Below are 24277 nucleotides of genomic sequence, written 5' to 3'. Positions count from 1 at the left end.
CCCCCGGGTCCCAAGCTATGGCCTAGCGGAACCCACACGTCCTCCACCTGTATAGTAACGAAGGTTCACATCCCTCAGAAATGATCAACAAACCGACCGAGTGATTCCCATCCGGCAAAAAACATCAACACCTCTTGAGGACGAAGGTAAGTGGGGCACATGACTGTGGCTGGCTACACACACACACACCCACACACACTGTGGCTGGCTACACCCACACACACCCACACACACCCTGTGGCTGGCTACACACCACACCACACACACTGTGGCTGGCTACACACACACACACACACACACACACTGCTGGCTACACACACACACACACACACACACACACTGTGGCTACACACACCAGACGCTGTAGGTGGATATGATCGGAAGCGATTCCTGTAGAGAATGAAAGGAACATTCCTGTGGAGCCAGTTTTTTTAACCTCCGTCACCACCGACTGGGTGTGGAGGACAACACCCAGCGCCTCCCTTCTGTATATGTCCGTCAGGCAGACGTGAGAGAGGCACGGGATGAATCCCGACCCACGTAAATCGGTCACACGTCGGCGTTCGTACGCACCGACACGATCCGACGACGTAACGCCTTCTATTGTACGCTCAGTACGGAGGAGCCTGTACGCATCAGACACGGAGGGAGGCCAACACATGAGGTTATATCCTTCGAAACAACAGAGTTTCTCGACTGTGTGGTTATGAAATAGACGTCATTACCACATGTACTTCATCTTCATCCACCACGTCACCACCAATTACCACATAATGGTCGTTATGTACATCAGCCAGTCCCCTCCAGGTTGTCCAGTCCACCAAGCTTCCAGCCCTGTCCCACCCCCTACTGTCTCACTAGGCCCCAGTCCCCTCCAGGTGGTCCAGTCCCCCAAGCTTCCAGCCCTGTCCCACCCCCCTACTGTCTCACTAGGCTCCAGTCAACTCCAGGTGGTCCAGTCCACCAAGCTTCCAGCCCTGTCCCACCCCCTACTGTCTCACTAGGTCCCAGTCCCCTCCAGGTGGTCCAGTCCCCCAAGCTTCCAGCCCTGTCCCACCCCCCTACTGTCTCACTAGGCCTCAGTCCCCTCCAGGTTGTCCAGTCCACCAAGTCAACCATTTTAGTCACATAAGCACAATAATTCGACCTTTGTCCACCACGGCCTCTAATGCCTTTAATTTGGCCCAAGGGTCGTACCGTCGTGCTCAGGAATCGTACATTCGTGTTCTAGGGTCGTACCGTCGTGTTCAGGGGTCGCACCGTCGTGCTCATGGGGTCGTACCGTCGTGCTCAAGGGTCGTACCGTCGTGTTCAGGGGTCGCACCGTCGTGCTCATGGGTTCGTACCGTCGTGCTCAAGAGTCGTACCGTCGTGCTCAGGCGTCGTACCGTCGCGCTCAAGCGTCGTACCGTCGTGCTCAAGCGTCGTACCGTCGCGTTCAAGCGTCGTACCGTCGCGCTCAAGCGTCGTACCGTCGCGTTCAGGAAATTCCATTCGCTTCACCTTTCCCAAACAATGGCCAAGCTGCCTCAGGCCATTTGAATACATCCCTTAAAAGGCTTGTCCCCAGAGGCGCCATTTCCACGTCCCAGAGTCTTCCATGACATCATCCCACCTGCCGGGTACGACAGCCAGCGCTGCTATCGCCCTGCCACGATAACAGATAAGACAGCATCGCCTTCAAGCTATCGCCACAACGGATGTGTCTCAAAGTGGATTCGAAGGGCGTCCAACAGTGGCGGATGAGAAGCCTCGTCAGGAGACACACCAAAGAAAACACAAGTGCGTCTTGTGGCCGTGTGTCTGTACACAGAGGTAAGACGTAGTTCACAGACACAAATAGACGGAGTACTACAACCATCTACCATCCAAAGGTACATCATCTACCTCTACATCTACCACAGACTTTGGCTTATATATATATATATATATATATATATATATATATATATATATATATATATATATATATATATATATATATATATATATATATATTCCTATGAGTCCACGGGGAAAATGAAACACGAAAAGTTCCCAAGTGCACTTTCGTGTAATAATCACATCATCAGGGGAGACACAAGAGAGAAATATATATATATATATATATATATATATATATATATATATATATATATATATATATATATATATATATATATATATATATATATATAAAAGCAATGTACACCATCGTCTCTGTAATCTTACATGTCTTGTCTACAGACACGATATACAGACTCACCAGACATAGACAGTAGCCCGTATGTTTGTTGCACAGACGAGGGTTTTTATACTGACCAAACAGGTGTCCCACAGACAGACAGCAGCCTCTAGTTCTGCTGCACAGACAGTAATGTACAGACCCACCAGAGAGGAGTCACAGACAGGGAGTATAGCCCCTACCTTCGTTGCACAGACAGGAGTGTACAGACTTACGAGACTGGGGCCACAGACAGAAAGGAGCCCCTACCTTCGTTACACAGACCACAGCCAACAGACAGACATCTCCTACCTTCGTTACACAGACAACAGCCAACAGACAGACATCTCCTACCTTCGTTACACAGACAACAGCTAACAGACTCACCAGACAGGGGCCACAGACAGCAACAGCAGGAGCAGCACATGTAATCTCCACCTAGAACAGAAAAAAGAAATACAATTAATACACCAAGTCCCTCAAAAACACGACAAAAACATTATACAACTGTTGTATGTAATGTATTTCTCACACAAGACCGGGTTATATATATATATATATATATATATATATATATATATATATATATATATATATATATATATATATATATATATATATATATATATAACCCGGTCTTGTGTGAATCATTCAGGTGAATCTTTGTGAATCATACAGGTGAATCTTTGTGAATCATACAGGTGAATCTTTGTGAATCATACAGGTGAATCTTTGTGAATCATACAGGTGAATCTTTGTGAATCATACAGGTGAATCTTTGTGAATCATACAGGTGAATCTTTGTGAATCATACAGGTGAATCTTTCTCCCAGAAGAAGGCGAGGCCTTGAGGCTTCCAAGGTCTCATGACATGTTCTCAAAACCCAGCACGAAAAACCTGATCTGGCCACACACACACACACACACACACACACACACACACACACACACACACACACACACATACACACACACACACACACACACACACACACACACACACACACACACACACACTTCCGTCCCCCCCCCCCACCACCACCTGAATTTCAGCAGGGGTGAGGGGGGGAAAGTGCCCATCTCTCTCATGTGTCCCACCAGGTCTTGGTGAGGGGGGGTTGGCAGCTCCCTACAGACCCTACTGTTGAATGAGGGGAAGGGAAGGGGAAAAGGGGGGGTGTTGGTTGCATAGGGGGTCTATAACAATCACTGGGGGGGGGTTAGGGTGTGTGTGTGTGTGTGTGTGTATCCCAAAAATGTACACATGGAGGGGTTACGACCCTTAGGTATAATACGTCCTGACCTTTGACCTTTGACCTGCTAAGGCCATTATGTAGTTAACAGGTCTGTTATGACCTGTATGATCAGCGTGACGATCTCATGGGAAATAAAGATAATAATGTATATCATTTATTCATTATCATACTTAATCGCCGTCTCCCGCGTCGGCGAGGTAGCGCAAGGAAACAGACGAGAAATGGCCCAACCCACCCACATAGGTACACACACACACACACACACACACACATATATATATATATATATATATATATATATATATATATATATATATATATATATATATATATATATATATATGATAAAGTATGGGAGGATATAAATATACAGAAAATGGGATATGGTTAGACATGGGAATGAATGGCTTCACTGAAGAATTAGAAGCAATTAAATGAATAATGAATGAATTACGAGGAAATCCTTGTATGAATCGCTAATCCTCCTCCTGCTGTTAGTGACCCAATCCTACACAATCAGCCACCACCCCAATCCTTAACACCCCAATCGTTCCCTTCCAGTTACCTCCCCAATCCTACCTTTCTCTTAACACCCCAATCCTTCACTCCAGCTACCTCCCCAATCCTACCCCTTTACTTAACACCCCAATCGTTCCCCTCCAGTTACCTCCCTAATCCTACCTTTCTCTTAACACCCTAATCCTTCACTCCAGCTACCTCCCCAATCTTTCCCCTTCTCTTAACACCCCAATCATTCCCCTCCAGTTACCTCCCTAATCCTACCTTTCGCTTAACTCCCCAATCCTTCACTCCAGCTACCTCCCCAATCCTATCCCTTTATTTAACACCCCAATCGTTCCCCTCCAGTTACCTCCCCAATCCTACCCCTTTACTTAACACCCCAATCGTTCCCCTCCAGTTACCTCCCCAATCCTACCTTTCTCTTAACACCCCAATCCTTCACTCCAGCTACCTCCCCAATCCTACCCCTTTACTTAACACCCCAATCATTCCCCTCCAGTTACCTCCCTAATCCTACCTTTGGCTTAACTCCCCAATCCTTCACTCCAGCTACCTCCCCAATCCTATCCCTTTATTTAACACCCCAATCGTTCCCCTCCAGTTACCTCCCCAATCCTTCCCCTTCTCTTAACACCCCAATCATTCCCTTCCAGTTACCTCCCCAATCCTACCCCTTTACTTAACACCCCAATCCTACCCCTTCACTTAACACCCCAATCCTTCTCCCCCATTTAACACCCCAAATGCTACCTTTCCACCTCATCTTCCCACCCTCCTTATGCATAATCTCCCCCTCCTCCTCCTCTCCCCAATCACCCGCTCCCCAGCATTCCTGACACACCTCATCCTCTTCCCACCCCACATTCTACCCTCCCCTCTTCTCCCCCCAGACCCTCCCCTCTTCTCCCCCACAGACCCTCCCCGACCCCAGACCCTGCCCAGCCTGGGGCAAGACAAGAGCAATCCTCCACAACCAAACATGGCAGAAAATCCAGAATATTATATTTATTTATTTATTTTATCTATTTTGCTTTGTCGCTGTCTCCCGCGTTAGCGAGGTAGCGCAAGGAAACAGACGAAAGAGTGGCCCCCCAACCCGCCCATAAACACATGTATATACATACACGTCCACACACGCAAATATACATACCTATACATCTCAATGTACACATATATATACACACACAGACACATACATATATACACATGTACATAATTCACACTGTCTGCCTTTATTTATTCCCATCGCCACAAGAATATTATATATATATATATATATATATATATATATATATATATATATATATATATATATATATATATATATATATATATATATATATATATATATATTTTGCTTTGTCACCAAGGAACGAGCTAACGCGTCCTGTCACAAGTCTGTCTGTGGTGATGAAGGCAATCGTTGACGGTCGAGTATCAGGTGGTGTGGTCGAGTATCAGGTGGTGTGGTCGAGTATCAGGTGGTATGGTCGAGTATCAGGTGGTATGGTCGAGTATCAGGTGGTATGGTCGAGTATCAGGTGGTGTGGTCGAGTATCAGGTGGTATGGTCGAGTATCAGGTGGTATGGTCGAGTATCAGGTGGTATGGTCGAGTGTCAGGTGGTACGGTCGAGTATCAGGTGGTATGGTCGAGTATCAGGTGGTATGGTCGAGTATCAGGTGGTATGGTCGAGTATCAGGTGGTATGGTCGAGTATCAGGTGGTATGGTCGAGTGTCAGGTGGTATGGTCGAGTATCAGGTGGTATGATGGAGTATCAGGTGGTATGGTCGAGTATCAGGTGATATGGTCGAGTGTCAGGTGGTATGGTCGAGTATCAGGTGGTATGATGGAGTATCAGGTGGTATGGTCGAGTATCAGGTGGTATGGTCGAGTATCAGGTGGTATGATGGAGTATCAGGTGGTATGGTCGAGTATCAGGTGGTATGATGGAGTATCAGGTGGTATGGTCGAGTACCAGGTGGTATGGTCGAGTATCAGGTGGTATGGTCGAGTATCAGGTGGAGTGGTCGAGTATCAGGTGGTATGGTCGAGTATCAGGTGGTGTGGTCGAGTATCAGGTGGTATGGTCGAGTACCAGGTGGTATGGTCGAGTATCAGGTGGTATGGTCGAGTATCAGGTGGTATGGTCGAGTATCAGGTGGAGTGGTCGAGTATCAGGTGGTATGGTCGAGTATCAGGTGGTGTGGTCGAGTATCAGGTGGTATGGTCGAGTACCAGGTGGTATGGTCGAGTATCAGGTGGAGTGGTCGAGTATCAGGTGGTATGGTCGAGTATCAGGTGGTATGGTCGAGTATCAGGTGGATTGGTCGAGTATCAGGTGGAGTGGTCGAGTATCAGGTGGTATGGTCGAGTGTCAGGTGGTATGGTCGAGTATCAGGTGGAGTGGTCGAGTATCAGGTGGTATGGTCGAGTATCAGGTGGTATGGTCGAGTATCAGGTGGAGTGGTCGAGTATCAGGTGGTATGGTCGAGTATCAGGTGGTATGGTCGAGTATCAGGTGGATTGGTCGAGTATCAGGTGGAGTGGTCGAGTATCAGGTGGTATGGTCGAGTGTCAGGTGGTGTGGTCGAGTATCAGGTGGTATGGTCGAGTATCAGGTGGTATGGTCGAGTATCAGGTGGAGTGGTCGAGTATCAGGCGGTATGGTCGAGTATCAGGTGGTATGGGCGAGTATCAGGTGGTATGGTCGAGTTCCAGGTGCTCCGGGTCCCCTCTGTCTCGAGAAACGTAGACAGAGCCTGGGAAAGGGGCCCCCGGAGACAGAGCCTGGGAAAGGGGCCCCCGGAGACAGACCCTGGGAAAGGGGGGCCACGGAGACTGAGCCTGGGAAAGGGGCCCCAGGAGACAGAGCCTGGGAAAGGGGGCCCCCGGAGACAGAGCCTGGGAAAGGGGCCCCCGGAGACAGAGCCTGGGTAAGGGGGGCCCCCGTCCATGGTGTTCCGGGTCCCTCTGTCTAGACAGAGAGAGACAGAGAATGGAAATGGGCCCCCGTCCAGCACAGCAGTGTATGGGCGTCGCCGACATAAGTGATAACCAAACACAGCATAAACTACAAACAAACAAAACAAACAAACAAACAAACAAACAGTTGATGCTGACGTCACCATCACAGAATGTTTATATATATATTATTTAAAAGCATGACGTCATCATGGGTGTATTGCCTCACCACACCAGCCACACCTGACCTGACCTGACAGGAGACGCACCTGTGACCTGGTAAACATGACCTGTGACCTGGTACACATGACCTGTGACCTGGTCCACAATGACCTGTGACCTGGTACACATGACCTGTGACCTGGTACACAACGACCTGTGACCTGGTCCACAATGACCTGTGACCTGGTCCACAATGACCTGTGACCTGGTACACATGACCTGTGACCTGGTACACAACGACCTGTGACCTGGTACACATGACCTGCGACCTGGTACACAACGACCTGTGACCTGGTACACAACGACCTGTGACCTGGTCCACATGACCTGTGACCTGGTCCACATGACCTGTGACCTGGTACACAACGACCTGTGACCTGGTACACAACGACCTGTGACCTGGTACACAACGACCTGCGACCTGGTACACATGACCTGCGACCTGGTACACATGACCTGTGACCTGGTCCACATGACCTGTGACCTGGTCCACAACGACCTGTGACCTGGTACACAACGACCTGTGACCTGGTACACAACGACCTGTGACCTGGTACACATGACCTGTGACCTGGTACACAACGACCTGCGACCTGGTACACATGACCTGTGACCTGGTACACAATGAACTGTGACCTGGTACACATGACCTGTGACCTGGTCCACAACGACCTGTGACCTGGTACACAACGACTTGTGACCTGGTACACAACGACCTGCGACCTGGTACACATGACCTGTGACCTGGTCCACAATGAACTGTGACCTGGTACACAACGACCTGTGACCTGGTCCACATGACCTGTGACCTGGTCCACAATGAACTGTGACCTGGTACACAACGACCTGTGACCTGGTACACAACGACCTGTGACCTGGTACACAACGACCTGTGACCTGGTACACATGACCTGTGACCTGGTACACCACGACCTGTGACCTGGTACACAACGACCTGTGACCTGGTACACCATGACCTGTGACCTGGTACACAATGACCTGTGACCTGGTACACAACGACCTATGACCTGGTACACGATGACCTGTGACCTGGTCCACAAGGACCTGTCTACCACATAAAGGGAGAGAACGGGAAGGGGGTCTGTGCTTGTGTGGTAATCAAGGTTTTTGACGAGAGTCAAGTGGGAAAGGAGTTCCCCATCCCACATCGCCTCTGGGGGGACTGGGGCTTGGGGCTGGGTGCTGGGGCTTGGGGCTGGGGCTGGGGGCTGGGGGAGGAAAGAGGGTGCGTCGTGGTGTGGGTGGCCCGCGTCAGAAGTCATTAGAAATGAGTGTGGTTTACGAGGACAAATTAGAAGGGTCTGTTGATTGAAGTGGGGGGCCCCCCCCAGCAATACACCCTTAGGGACCCTCTGATTGGAGTGGCCCCCACGGGGCAATACACCCATGGGAGCCATCTGGTTGAGGGGGCCCCTTGGGGGCAATATACCCTTGGAAGCCATCTGATTGAGGGGGGCCCCACGGGGCAATACACCCTTGGGAGCCATCTGGTTGAAGGGGCCCCCATGGGGCAATATACCCTTGGGAGCCATCTGGTTGAAGGGGCCCCCATGGGGCAATATACCCTTGGGAGCCATCTGGTTGAAGGGGGCCCCCACGGGGCAATACACCCTTGGGAGCCATCTGGTTGAAGGGGGCCCCCACGGGGCAATACACCCATGGGAACCATCTGGTTGAAGGGGGCCCCATGGGGCAATATAGATAGACCTGTCTAGCCAGACAGGTCTGTCTATATCTGTGTGTAACCATCTGTCTGTCTGTCTGTCTGTCTGTGTGTAAGCGCATGAGTGTGAATGTGTATGTCTGTACGTCTGGATGTGTATGTCTGTACGTCTGGATGTGTGTGTGTGTGTGTGTGTGTGTGTGTGTGTGTGTGTGTGTGTGTGTGTGTGTGTGTGTACACTTGTGCTTGTGTTAGACATATAAAATAGATTTACTCTCGCTGGAAGACTTAAATAACTATATATCTTGTGTATGTGATATCTTTACTCATATAAATATATGATAAATGAACATGATAACTGAGTGAATGTGATCTCTCTGGATAATTCCTTTATTACTGTTACCCTTGAACACGACGGTACGTTACCCTTGAACACGATGGTACGTTACCCTTGAACACGACGGTACGTTACCCTTGGCACGACGGTACGTTACCCTTGAACACGACGGTACGTTACCCTTGAACACGACGGTACGTTACCCTTGAACACGACGGTACGTTACCCTTGAACACGATGGTACGTTACCCTTGAACACGACGGTACGTTACCCTTGAACACGACGGTACGTTACCCTTGAACACGACGGTACGTTACCCTTGGCCACGACGGTACGTTACCCTTGAACACGACGGTACGTTACCCTTGAACACGACGGTACGTTACCCTTGAACACGACGGTACGTTACCCTTGAGCACGACGGTACGTTACCCTTGAACACGACGGTACGTTACCCTTGAACACGACGGTACGTTACCCTTGAGCACGACGGTACGTTACCCTTGAGCACGACGGTACGTTACCCTTGAACACGACGGTACGTTACCCTTGAGCACGACGGTACGTTACCCTTGAACACGACGGTACGTTACCCTTGAGCACGACGGTACATGACCCTTGGGTATGATGACCTGGCCTGTGACCTGACCCGTGTGTGGGTGTGGGGGGGAGGTCATCATAGTAAAGCCATGCCCCTCCACGACCCTTGACCATTAAGTCGAAGGTCAGGAACCAATCACATCATGCGTCGTGTCGTTATCATCAACAAGGGTCGTTTCGTCATCATTAACAAGCGTCATGTCATTCATGTCTTGATCTTAACCAACCAATTTAGAAGTACAAGATCATCTGGCTCTCTCTCTCTCTCTCTCTCTCTCTCTCTCTCTCTCTCTCTCTCTCTCTCTCTCTCTCTCTCTCTCTCTCTCTCTCATCAGCTCTATCTCTAGTAAAGGTCAGGTGGCATCATATATCTTCTGGATTACGATATAAGAGCCAATATAATATAGGAATATAAGGCCCGATATAATATACGAATACAAGACCCTATATAATATACGAATATAAGACCCGATATAATATAGGAATATAAGGCCCGATATAATATACGAATACAAGACCCTATATAATATACGAATACAAGACCCGATATAATATAGGAATATAAGGCCCGATATAATATACGAATACAAGACCCTATATAATATACGAATACAAGACCCGATATGATATAGGAATATAAGACCCGATATAATATACGAATACAAGACCCGATATAATATAGGAATATGAGCCGATATATTATAGGAACATAAGACATATATACATGTGTATGGGGGGGGGTTGGGCCATTTCTTTCGTCTGTTTCCTTGCGCTACCTCGCAAACGCGGGAGACAGCGACAAAATATAATAAAAATATAATAAATAAGACCCGATATGATATATACGAATATATACTGTAGGTGGTCCGCGGAGAGACACACAGCTGGAGGGGGGGGGGGGTGGTCTTCTACATGGTCCGCACACATATAGCGTGTGTGTGTGTGGTCCGAGATTACACAGTACTCAACCCCTTCACACCGGTCTATGATATAGGATCTTGGAACTTCCCATTCGCGGAAGTTCCAACCACGCCAAGTTCACTCTGAGCCAAGTTCAAGGTGTGTGTGGAGGGGGAGGGGAAGGGGGAGGGAAAGGAAGTGGTCGCTTTAACCCGGGGGAGGGAGGGAGGAGGGAGGGAAGGAGGGAAGGGAGGGAAGGGGAGGGAGGGAGGGAGGTTAATATGTAGTGATGGTTGTGTGGGTGGAATTCTGAACTTCCGCCCAACGACCCCAGAAACCCCGCCCCCCGCCCCGCCCCGCCCCGCGGGGGGGAGGGGGGTTTCTACAGAGGCGCTGAGGCCGGTCAGCGAACCAACCGTTGTGACATAACGAACCCCTTCCCTCCGTAACTACTGCCCACAGCTACAGTGTGCCCCCCCCCCCGCCCCGCCCCCTCCCTCTCCCCTACCCATCACCCACCCATCACCCACCCATCACCCACCCACCCACCCATCACCCACCCATCACTGTAGGTCTGTCGGGAGGAGACAGGCCGCCCACACTCTGGTCACGACCACCACAATGCTTCCAGTCGTCACACACTGGCATCGCGGTACTGCATATACTTAGTCGCCGTCTCCCGCGCTAGCGAGGTAGCGCAAGGAAACGGACGAAAGAATGGCCCCCCCCCAACCCACCCATATACACATGTATATACATACACGCCCACACACTCACATATACATACCTATACATTGCAATGTATACATACATATACATACACAGACATGTACATATATACACATGTACATGTCCATACTGTCTGCCTTTATCCATTTCCGTCGCCACCCCGCCACACATGAAAAACAGCACCCCCTCCCCCCTATATATATATATATATATATATATATATATATATATATATATATATATAGGCCACACGAGGTTGTGTGAGAGTGAGTGTGAGTTGGTATAGCCAGTGGGTGTGTGAGAGCGAAAGTGAGAGGCGAGAGGTCTGAAAGTGAGCGTGAGGGAAGACGGAGGGAGGGAGAGCAAGGTAGACCGGTGCTTATACAACGACCCACAGTACATCTTACGCATGTATATATATGCTTATATACATGCATATATACATGCATATATATATACATTCATATATACGTGCATACATACATGCATATATACATGCATATATACATTCATATATACATTCATATATACATACATACATACATGCATATATACATGCATATATACATGCATATATACATTCATATATACATACATACATACATGCATATATACATGCATATATACATTCATATATACATGTATACATACATGCATATATACATGCATATATTCATGTGTATATTCATGTGTATGTATATATACATATACCTATATGTATATATGTTGTACACCTGACTGGTTGTGTGAGAGACGGTGCAATAGACAGACACAAGGGACAGAAGGGGGCCAAACGGACAGACGGACGGATGGAGCTGTATAGACAGGCGTCTAGAGACAGGCGTCTAGAGACGGGCGTCTGGAGACAGGCGTCTGGAGACGGACGAGTGTGGCAAGACGCTGGACGGACGCACACGGGGGGGGGACAATCAGGGAGGGGAGGGGTAGGGGAGGAGGAGGGGTGGAGGGAGGGAGGAGGGGGGTGGAGGGGGGGATGTCGTGTTTGGGAGGTCGTCCAGGGCTGGGAGGGGGGGGAGAGGGGGAGAGGGCAACGACCTGGCCCACCGCCGCCCACGGTCAAGGTTGCCCACTCTGCTACGGGGGGGGGGGGTGTGGAGGAGGGGGGGAGGGTGAGGAGGGTACAGAAGAACGCACACAAACCGGCCGGGGCTAGGCTAGGCGGGCTAGGCTAGGCTAGGCTAGGCTAGGCTGGGAGGGCTAGGAGGGCTAGGGTGGGTGGGTGGGTGGGTAAGCTTGGTCCCTAACACCATGTTCTCCTGACCCTCCATCATTGAAGGCATTTCCTGCGTCTTGCATGACAAGGAGGGAGGGAGGGAGGGAGGGCACGGACAGGGAAGGGAATGTGTCAGCCACCCCTCCCTCCCTCCCTCCCTCCCTCCCTCCCTCCCTCCTTCCCTGAAACCCTTCCGGCAGCGGGTTACCTGGATGGCGTGGCGTCAATGCGCTACCCTGGTGGCGAGGGCACGAATCCCCAGCCATGGTGATTGGCCAGTTGACACGGAAGCAGGAGGACTACCCCAACCCCCCCCCCCCCCCTTTCATGAAGTCATGGGCAATGGAGTGATGGAGGAGGAGGAGGAGGAGGAGGAGGAAGAGGAAGAGGAGGAGGAGGAGGAGGAGGAGGAGGAAGAGGAGGAGGAAGAGGAGGAAGAGGAGGAGGAAGAGGAGGAGGAGGAGGAGGAGGAGGAGGAGGAAGAGGGGTCAGGCCAGAGTGGGGGGGGGGCGTGGCGTCACTGATTCTGGGGTGAGTCTTCGGGGGTGAGGGGAGAGGGGAGAGGGGAGACCTTTTCCCCAAGTGCGTGGGGTGGAAAAGAGAGGGGGAAGGGGGGCAAGGGGAAGGGGGGCGACGCACACCCATCTCTCCTGTGATAATGACCTCACCTCACCTCACCTCACCTCACCTCACCTCCTTACTTCACCTCACCTCCTCATTTCACCTCACCTCACCTCACCTCACCTCACCTCACCTCCTTACTTCACCTCACCTCCTCATTTCACCTCACCTCACCTCACCTCACCTCACCTCACCTCCTTAATTCACCTCACCTCCTCATTTCACCTCACCTCACCTCACCTCACCTCACCTCACCTCCTTACTTCACCTCACCTCCTCATTTCACCTCACCTCACCTCACCTCACCTCCTCTACCTCACCTCCTTACTTCACCTCACCTCCTCATTTCACCTCACCTCACCTCACCTCACCTCACCTCACCTCCTTACTTCACCTCACCTCCTCATTTCACCTCACCTCACCTCACCTCACCTCCTTACTTCACCTCACCTCCTCATTTCACCTCACCTCACCTCACCTCACCTCACCTCACCTCACCTCCTTACTTCACCTCACCTCCTCATTTCACCTCACCTCAATTCACCTCACCTCCTTACTTCACCTCACCTCCTCATTTCACCTCACCTCACCTCACCTCACCTCACTCGCGCGAGGGTCAGCGAGGATCTAGACTCATGATCATGTTTACGTCCTCATTCTTCCTTCCGTCAACCCCGGGTTGACGCGGGGGTGTGGTGTGGGGTGCGGTGTGTGGGTGTGGTCGTGGTGTGGTGGTCATCATCATCATCATCATGTCGACCGGGAGCGTCACTGGACCAGCGTTCAACGGAGATGAACGTCAACTGAGACGAGGTCAAATCGGAGGTTCTTGTGGGTTGGGGGGTTGACACGACCTCTAACGATGGGGTTGAGGGAGGGGGTTAAAAGGGGAAACCTCCCACAGCTCCACCTTACGAGAGGAGGAGGAGAAGCAGCAATTATAACGGTCTATCCTCGACTGACTGCCCCCCACACACATCAAAAAAAACTATAGGAAGCAGCTTGTAGTCTCGCGTTCAAAAACTCATGAAACAGCGGTTCAGAGACTCATGAAACAGTGATTCAGGCTCATGAAGCAGCTCATAGAAGACACCTGGGTTGAAAGACACCAGGAAATTGATTCGAGGCTTCTTGAAACAGTGATTCAGAATCTCATGACTACAGAAGCTTCACGCGAAAGTGGTTCAGAACTTCATGAAACGGATTCAAAGCTTCACGAGACAATGGTTCCTGGAACTTCATGAAACGGATTCAAAGCTTCACGAGACAATGGTTCCTGGAACTTCATGAAACGGATTCAAAGCTTCACGAGACAATGGTTCCTGGAACTTCATGAAACGGATTCAAAGCTTCACGAGACAATGGTTCCTGGAACTTCATGAAACGGATTCAAAGCTTCACGAGACAATGGTTCCTGGAACTTCATGAAACGGATTCAAAGCTTCACGAGACAATGGTTCCTGGAACTTCATGAAACGGATTCAAAGCTTCAGGAGACAATGGTTCCTGGAACTTCATGAAACGGATTCAAAGCTTCACGAGACAATGGTTCCTGGAACTTCATGAAACGGATTCAAAGCTTCGCGAGACAATGGTTCCTGGGTTCACATAACAACCGTTTGACACCGAACACAAAAAAAAAGTGGTTCAAAAACTTTACCGAATGAGTTCAAAGCTTCGGAGAAAATCAAGACAAATGTAAACAAGAGATTTATATAAAGTCTTATTAAAGTTGTATTATACATTCGTGAATAATTAATCGGCTCACGGGTTATTGTGTGGTTTGGAACGATGGGCGTCGGCTCGAAACCCCCTTTTGGGCGTCGGTTCGAAACCCCCCCCCTCCCTTTTGGGCGTCGTCTCGAACCTTTTGGAGCACCAGTTTCGAACCCTCCCTGGACCGACACTTTCACTCTTTCTGAATCCGTCGAGGAGGCCTATCACTCCCCCCCTTCGGGCCACTTCCCTAACCTCCTCCCCGTCTGTCCCACGTAGACCCACTTAAAAGCCCACGTAGACCCACTTAAAAGCCCACGTAGACCCACTTAAAAGCCCACGTAGACCCACTTAAAAGCCCACGTAGACCCACTTAAAAGCCCACGTTGACCCACTTAAAAGCCCACGTAAGACCCACTTAAAAGCTCACGTAAGACCCACTTAAAAGCCCACGTAGACCCACTTAAAAGCCCACGTAGACCCACTTAAAAGCCCACGTAAGACCCACTTAAAAGCCCACGTAAGACCCACTTAAAAGCCCACGTAGACCCACTTAAAAGCCCACGTAGAACCACTTAAAAGCCCACGTAGGCCCACCTCGTCCACGTAACCCACCTAGTGTGGCGTAGGTAGCGAGCGCTGTGTCATCGAGGTCGAGTTGAAAGAGCAAGTGAGAGGAAGTGAGAGTGACGAGGGAGCCGAAGGGCGAGCGCGTACATGAAAGAAGTGAGAGAGAGAGAGAGAGAGAGAGAGAGAGAGAGAGAGAGAGAGAGAGAGAGAGAGAGAGAGAGAGAGAGAGAGAGAGAGAGGAAAAGCACGAGGAATTATGATAGAAATGAAGGAAATAAAGATGGAGGAACGAGAGGGAATGAACATGGTTAAAAAAAAAAGAAAAAAGAAAGAAAACGAAGAGTAATTATGAGAGGAAGAAGTGGTTGACAGAAAACGAGGAAAGTGAGATGGTGAGTCCACGTACATAATACATGCCGGTCCAGACGCCAGGCTGAAAGTGACATTGTGGAACAGGAGAATGACCCGAGTCAGACTGCGCAGGAACAGGGAAGATGATGTGACAAAATAATGACAAGTAGAAGGGGAAGATGGAAGGGAAACACACACACACACACACACACACACACACACACACACACACACACACAGAGCACTTGAAGACTGGAAAGAAAGAAAGAAAGAAGAAGAAGAAGAAGAAGAAGAAGAAGAAGAAGAAGAAGAAGAAGAAGAAGCGGAGGATGAAGAGGAGGAGGAGGAGGAGGAGGATGAAGAGGAGGAGGAGGAGGTGAAGGAAAGACAGAAACTTATCATAAACAATATGTCTCCCTTCTATGTATGAAAGACAGTATACATATACATACCAGCCATCACCTGTTAACACATCTTCAGTAATTCTCTATTTCTCTCACTCATGTTTTATCATTTCTCTCCTGATATGTTATCTATCCACTATGACCTCAGTGGGCAACGCGTTCCACTCGTGTCCCTAAAGTGGACCTAGGTCTTCCACAATCCCTTTTTTTTATTATTCTATTTCCACTGATGTATGTCTGTCCCTACGACGCTCCACACACACCACCCTGATGGTGAAAGTCTTGCGTTTGTTTATTTCTTTCGTCTTTGATCACCTGTGCCCTTGCGTGGGTCCCTGTCTACCTACCCTCCGTCAGTAGCCTCAAAAAAGGGGGTGTGTGGGGTGTGTGTGGGGTGTGTGTGGGGTGTGTGTGGTGGTGTGTGGGGTGGTGTGGGGTGGTGTGTGGGGTGTGTGGGGTGGTGTGTGGGGTGTGTGGGGTGTGTGGGGTGTGTGTGGGGTGTGTGGGGTGTGTGTGGGGTGGTGTGGGGTGTGTGGGGTGTGTGTGGTGTGTGGGGGGCGGCGCCTTAGAGTCAAAACATCGGGATTGATAAAGCAACAGAAGGGACCACAACAGGAAATGTAGGAGGAGGTTTCGATGCCACATCATGATGGGGTTGGCCCACACTGCTCATACGACGACCCCACCACATCCCCCCGCCCGTCCGTCGTGCCTTTTAAGGGTCGGGTCAAACGGTAACTGACCTAGGTTATTGTAGCTAAAGGGGGGGAGGGGGGGTCGTACCGTCCTTCGTGCTCAAGGGGTCGTACCGACCGACGTGCTCACGGGTCGCACCGTTGTGCTCAAGGGGTCGTACCGTCCGTCGCGCTCAAGGGGTCGTACCGTCCGTCGCGCTCAAGGGGTCGTACCGTCGTACTCAATATTGGGGTCGTACCGCTGTGTTCCAGGGGGGTCGTACCGTCGCATCCATCAAGGTCAAACCACAAGAGCCAGAGGGAGGTCACTTGGTGTGCAACCAACCACAACCTAGTTAGAACAACCACCACAACCACCACAACCACCACAACCACCACAACCACGTCATAACAACAACCCCCCCAGAGAATTCCGGGGCAGTTCACCTTGTGGCCAGACCTCAATGTCAATGTCTGGCGAAGGTGAGCCAGCCCCAGCCAGGTCCTGTACCTCCGTCCCATGACCGTACCACACCACCACACCACACCACACCACACCACCACACCACACCATCCTACCACACCACACCTCACCACACCACACCACACCACCACACCACCCTAACCCAACCCTCTTACCACACCACACCACACCACACCACCCTAACCCAACCCTCTTACCACACCACACCACACCACACCACACCACACTAACCCATCCCCCTTACCACACCACACCACACCACCCTAACCCAACCCCCTTACCACACCACACCACACCACACCACACCACCACACCATCCTACCACACCACACCACACCACACCACACCACACCACCACACCATCCTATCACACCACACCACACCACACCACACCACACCACACCACCACACCATCCTATCACACCACACCACACCACACCACACCACCACACCATCCTACCACACCACACCACACCACACCACACCACACCACCACACCATCCTATCACACCACACCACACCACACCACACCACACCACACCACCCTAACCCAACCCCCTTTTACCTCATCCACCTGCCCTCAGGCTGGTAACTGCCCACCATACCAAACTGTAGCGCCTGGGTAATCTTCCCCCAGGCCAGGCCAGGACGCGTCTTACCCACATCTGTCGTACACACACACACACACACACACACACACACACACACACACACACACAGCATGACCGCCAGATCTCTCACAAGACAGCGGACCACAGGAGAGAGTCGTCGGGGTGGGAAGTGGTGTCCCAAAGGCCTTCTCTTGGGACCACTCCGGTTTCTGGTGTGTGTGTGTGTGTGTGTGTGTGTGTGTGTGTGTGTCCGAGACTCGTCCAGGCGAGCTCAAAGTCGTACTGGGAACGTATTTCCTGGTGACGCCATGCAGCGCCCGGGCGTCGACCAACACGGCTCAACGAATGCGAACGAAATCCAACGCGCCAGCGCGCGGGCGATGAGGCGAAGCCATCTGACCACAAACAAAGAGAAAAAAAGCAATAAAGATGAGAAATCGCCAGAACCGACTGGAGTGTGGCGACTTGAGGTGGGTCGCCAGGAAAAGGCTAAGGTGTGCATTACACTCCAGTTTGGAACTGATCTTGGGCCCGTGTTCCATCGGGAGGTCGGATATGGACGATACACAAAGTCCTCGGGTCCACATACACACACACTGCAGTACATGGAAGGAACTCAAACCTAACCTACCACTACGAGCAGGGTGACAGACGAAAGTGGAAAAAGACCCACCATAAAAATGTGAGGTTAAACCTCAATTCGTCCTCAGAAGGAGAACAGATAAAGACGCCATGCCAACCTTCAGGTGGCCTACGGGGGCAACAATAATGGCACGTACGGAAGACACTGGGCGAAGAAGAAACCCCAGCGTAGATGAACAGTTGGTCCCCACAAGGCAGATGAGCAGGGCAGGTCAGTCAACCACGTCCTCCTGCATTTATACATGAGGCTGAGTTCTTGTGTAGGCAGGCGACCTCAGAGAGACAGAGAGAGAGAGAGACGCTACGCCCTTCATTTTTTTGTTTTGTTTTTTTTTCCTGCTGTACACTCTTAAGACATCTATTCTGCTGAGCGACGGAAGCAGGAGGAAGCAGGAACTCTCGCCAAAGCAAGACTTTCTCTTCACACTAACCCTGAGGCCTTGCCACAGCCTCTATCATCAAAGACGCAGTCGAGGGAATTATAATTTTTTTGTCTTAAATCCTCCTTTTTTTCTTTCTTCTCTTCTCCTTCCTCGTCCACATTAACCTTCCAGCTGGCCCGTCGTTTCTCACACACTAATCCGACTCGATATATCTAGGGCCCACCAAAGTTCGAAACCATTCCCGCATTTGGAAGGGACCACAAGGCTAATGAATATGCATGAGACGAAAGGTGAAAGTAAAAACATGGTATCTCCCTCTCCTACCTCCTCCTTCTCCTTCCCCCACCTCACTTCCCCACCCCCTAAACCTCCCCCAACTCCCTTCCCCTTCCCCCTAAAACCCCCCACAACCCCTCCCCTTCCCCAACACAACCTCCCCAGACGCCCCCTGAAGCACAAGCCAAAAATAACATTCTCAAGGTTTCTTGTGTTCACCAATTATGATGATGCTGATCCTCCTCTCCCTTCGTCCAGCCTCCACCTGGACACGACACTTTTACATGAAGGATTACGTCCACTTAATTCACTTATAATAAGTGGCCGGTGTTTTACTTTAACACATCAGTTCGGTGTTGTCCACTTTACAGAGGCCCGAGGGTCGCGCTCTCTTTTGACTTATAATCACTACAGAGACATTCTAAGTGACTTAGAATCACTACAAAGACATTGTAAGTGACTTATGATCACTACAGAGACATTCTAAGTGACTTAGAATCACTACAGAGACATTCAAAGTGACTTAGAATCACTACAAAGACATTGTAAGTGACTTATGATCACTACAGAGACATTCTAAGTGACTTAGAATCACTACAGAGACATTCTAAGTGACTTATAATCACTACAGAGACATTCTAAGTGACTTATGATCACTACAGAGACATTCTAAGTGACTTATGATCACTACAGAGACATTCTAAGTGACTTATGATCACTACAGAGACATTCTAAGTGACTTATGATCACTACAGAGACATTCTAAGTGACTTAGAATCACTACAGAGACATTCTAAGTGACTTATGATCACTACAGAGAGCAGTAGCGGGCAACCACACCATTAAGTGTGAGGTGGTCGAAAGCTGCTCTGGCGTATTTATGGTACAAAGCGGTTTAAAAAAAAATATATGAAAATAAAAACTGGTTCCGGCGAGCCTTGTGTGAAATCGTTCTCAACCAACCAACCAACCAACCACCCAACCAACCAACTAACCAACCAACTAACCAACCAACCAAAACCAACCAACCAGCCAACCAACCAACCAACTAACCAACCAACCAACCAACCACCCAACCAACCAACTAACCAACCAACTAACCAACCAACCAAAACCAACCAACCAAAACCAACCAACCAACCAACCAACCAACCACCCAACCAACCAACCAACCAACTAACCAACCAACCACCCAACCACCCAACCAACCAACCAACCAACCACCCAACCAACCACCCAACCAACCAACCACCCAACCAACCAACCAACCAACCACCCAACCAACCAACCACCCAACCAACCAACCAATCAACCAACAAACCAACCAACCAGCCAACCAACCAACCAACCAACCGAGTTTCTTTCTCAAGAGCTTCCGTGGGTGCGTGCGTTCGTGTGGGGGCTCCCCCCTAAAGCCTTTTTTCGAGAGAGAGAGAGAGAGAGAGAGAGAGAGAGAGAGAGAGAGAGAGAGAGAGAGAGCAGGTGTGGAACGACCCCTGCCTGGCCACGACCCCCTTGGCTTACTGACCTGTTCCTTCACTCTCAACTCGGGGTCATATGGACTAGGTCATGGAATACCTAAGGGTCGTACCGTCGTGTTCAAGGGTAACGTACCGTCGTGCTCAAGGGTAACGCACCGTCGTGTTCAAGGGTCACGTACCGTCGTGTTCAAGGGTAACGTACCGTCGTGCTCAAGGGTAACGTACCGTCGTGTTCAAGGGTAACGTACCGTCGTGCTCAAGGGTAACGTACCGTCGTGCTCAAGGGTAACGTACCGTCGTGCTCAAGGGTAACGTACAGTCGTGTTTAAGGTAACACGATTCTCAATGGATAAGAGGGATAGGCACGTAGAGAATCTACAGAGAGAGAGAGAGAGAGAGAGAGAGAGAGAGAGAGAGAGAGAGAGAGAGAGAGAGAGAGAGAGAGAGAGAGAGAAAGTCAAACACACACAGTATAGAGGGACATGTACCACAGAAAGGGGGAAGGAGGGAGGGCGATAGAGGTATTATACACACCAGCAGCAGGAGGACACAGGTCGTGGGCAAAATAATACACATGGCAGGATTTGGGTGTCACAAGGGAGGGAGGGGGAGAGAAATGAGGGGGAGGGGGAAAAGGAGGAGGAGGAGGAGGGGGAGAGAAATGAGGGGGAGGGGGAAAAGAGAGGAGGAGGAGGAGGGGGAGAGAAATGAGGGGGAGGGGGAAAAGGAGGAGGAGGAGGAGGAGGGGGAGAGAAATGAGGGGGAGGGGGAAAGAGAGGAGGAGGAGGAGGAGGAGGGGGAGAGAAATGAGGGGGAGGGGGAAAGAGAGGAGGAGGAGGAGGAGGAGAAGAGGAGGGGGAAAGAGAGGAAGAGGAGGAGGAGGAAGGGGTGTTCGTCTATGTCTCCCCCCTTTCCCCCCCCCCCCTCATACACAGCGGTGGTGGAAACCTGTGTGTCTCAGACGTGGCCAGGTGGGGGGGTGAGGGGAAGGAGGGGGAAGGGGAGGTAGGGAATGGGGGGGCGGGGGTTGACGGGAACGACAATACCCCCCTCCCTCCCCTCCCCCTCCCCCCTCCCCCCCTCCCCCAAAGTCACAGGAATGAGGACCTGCTTCTCCCTCATGCAGATGTCTTCAAGGCCACACACACACACACACACACACACACACACACACACACACACACACATACATACACACACATACTCGTACACACACACACACACACACACACCTTAAGTGTTGGCGTGTGTTTCTGAGTACAACATCATCATCTTCCCCCCTTTTTCTTTTTCTTTTTTTACAGCGCGTCGTAAAACCCCCTGACCTACCCTGCCTCTCTCTCTCTCTCTCTCTCTCTCTCTCTCTCTCTCTCTCTCTCTCTCTCTCTCTCTGTCAAACACACACACACACCTTCCCTGAGCTTTTGGGGAGAGAGAGAGAGAGAGAGAGAGAGAGAGAGAGAGAGAGAGAGAGAGAGAGAGAGAGAGAGAGAGAGAGAGAGAGAGAGAGAGAGAGAGAGAGAGAGAGAGTTAAAAAAAACATCAAGCCATGATAATAATCTTCTCCCCTCATTCCTTCCCTCCCCCCCCAAAAAAAAGCTACAGACACACACACACACATACACATTCCCCCCCTCCCCTCACCCTCTCTTTACCAGACCCATCCCCCCCCCCACCCGCACTCCTTCTACAGGAGGGAGGCGCCCTCGGGTCATGGGTGGGTCCTTCCAGCTAGGGCAACCACGAATGCTTACCAGGACATGGCAAGCGTCCTGGGGGAGGGGGGAGGGGGGTGAGGGGACGACAGACACGCATCTATAATGGAGACTTACGAACCGGTTTAACGAACGCGTTTCGTGTGTGGGGTTGTTTTTTTTTCAAGGGGGAGGGTGTGTGGGGGGTGTGTGTGGGGTGTGTGTGTGGGGGGGTGTGTGGGTGTGTGTGGGGGTGTGTGTGTGTGTGTGTGTGTGGGTGTGTGTGGGGGTGTGTGTGTGTGTGTGTGTGTGGGTGTGTGGGGTGTGGGGGGGTGTGGGGGGGTGTGTGTGTGGGTGTGTGGGGGGGGTGTGTGGGGGGTTGTGTGTGGGTGTGTGTGGGGAGGAGGAGGATCACGTGATGATATGCAGAACGCTTCAGCATCCCTGGAGTCTTTGAGGTTCGGCCTCTTGGAGAGGGAGGAGGGGGGAGGGGGAGGGGGAGGGCGACGTCAAAGGGGGGGACGAGAGGGGGATGGAACTCGTCACGAAACATATCGATTTTCGTGAGCCACGAAAAATATCAAGTTCGAAACATATCGATTTTCGTGAGCCACGAAAAATATCAAGTTTCGTGGGGCCACGAAACATATAAACTTTCGTGAGCCACGAAACATATCAAGTTCCGTGAGCCACGAAACATATCAAGTTTCGGGGGCCACGAAACATATGAAGTTTCGTGAGCCACGAAACATATCAAGGTTCGGGGGCCACGAAACATATAAACTTTCGTGAGCCACGAAACATATCAAGTTCCGTGAGCCACGAAACATATTAAGTTTCGTGAGCCACGAAACATATGAAGTTTCGTGAACCACGAAACATATCAAGTTTCGTGAACCACGAAACATATCAAGTTTCGTGAACCACGCAACATATCAAGTTTCGTGAACCACGAAACATATCAAGGTTCGTGAACCACGAAACATATCGACTTTCGTGAGAAAAATGGGGCCCACGCGTACGGCTGTACGCTGCAGGTGTCATGTACAAGACGCCTGGGCGTAAGCGTAGGGGCGTATACCATCACCTGGGTGTGCGTACAGAGTGTAGAGAGAGACACACACACACACGTATGTGGGTGTAGAACGTATACTGGGGGGGGGGGGGGAGTAGGGGGGTGTAGGTGTTGAATGGCGCCCCCCTCTCCCCCTTCAACCCTCCCCCCCTTGACGTGGGGGTCTTTGCCCGACCCGCACAGAATGTCACCTATTGCAGTGGGGGGCGGGGCGGGGAGGGGCGGGGCGGGGCGGGGAGGGGCGGGGCGGGGTGGGGTGGGGTGGGGGGGAGAAGACTGGTAGTTAGGGAGGGAGGGAGGGAGGGAAAGGGAGGGGGGTGGGGTGGGGGGTGGGGTGGGGGGTGATGGCATGGGTGGTATTTTGATGGTGAGGGAGTGTCGGTGAGGGGAGGGAAGGGGAGGGAGGGAAGGGGAGAGGGAGGGAGGGGGAAGGGGAGGCGAACCCACATAAGGCTTGGGGGTGGAGGGTGGGGGAGGGGGAAGGGGTGGGTGGCGTCGTGGAGGGTACACTGGAATGTACCACGGTACACTGGAATGTACCACGGTACACTGGAATGTACCATGGTACACTGGAATGTACCACGGTACACTGGAATGTACCACGGTACACTGGAATGTACCACGGTACACTGGAATGTACCAC

At 50.9% G+C, this 24277-nt stretch overlaps 1 protein-coding gene across 1 annotated transcript in view; it reads right to left on the bottom strand.

The window, feature by feature from the left end:
- Nucleotides 1-24277, bottom strand: part of LOC139756133 (uncharacterized) — a 53524-nt gene that overhangs the window by 20157 nt on the left and 9090 nt on the right. The window contains exon 2 of the mRNA XM_071675237.1: nt 2591-2641. Within this exon, the coding sequence (XP_071531338.1) occupies nt 2591-2641 (51 nt within the window). The remainder of the gene's footprint in view (nt 1-2590; nt 2642-24277) is intronic.

This window comes from Panulirus ornatus, chromosome 20 (assembly GCF_036320965.1).
Source record: "Panulirus ornatus isolate Po-2019 chromosome 20, ASM3632096v1, whole genome shotgun sequence".
Lineage (NCBI taxonomy): Eukaryota > Metazoa > Arthropoda > Malacostraca > Decapoda > Palinuridae > Panulirus > Panulirus ornatus.
The sequence above is the reverse complement of the archived record's forward strand: the minus strand, read 5'-3'. Positions and strand labels throughout refer to the sequence as shown.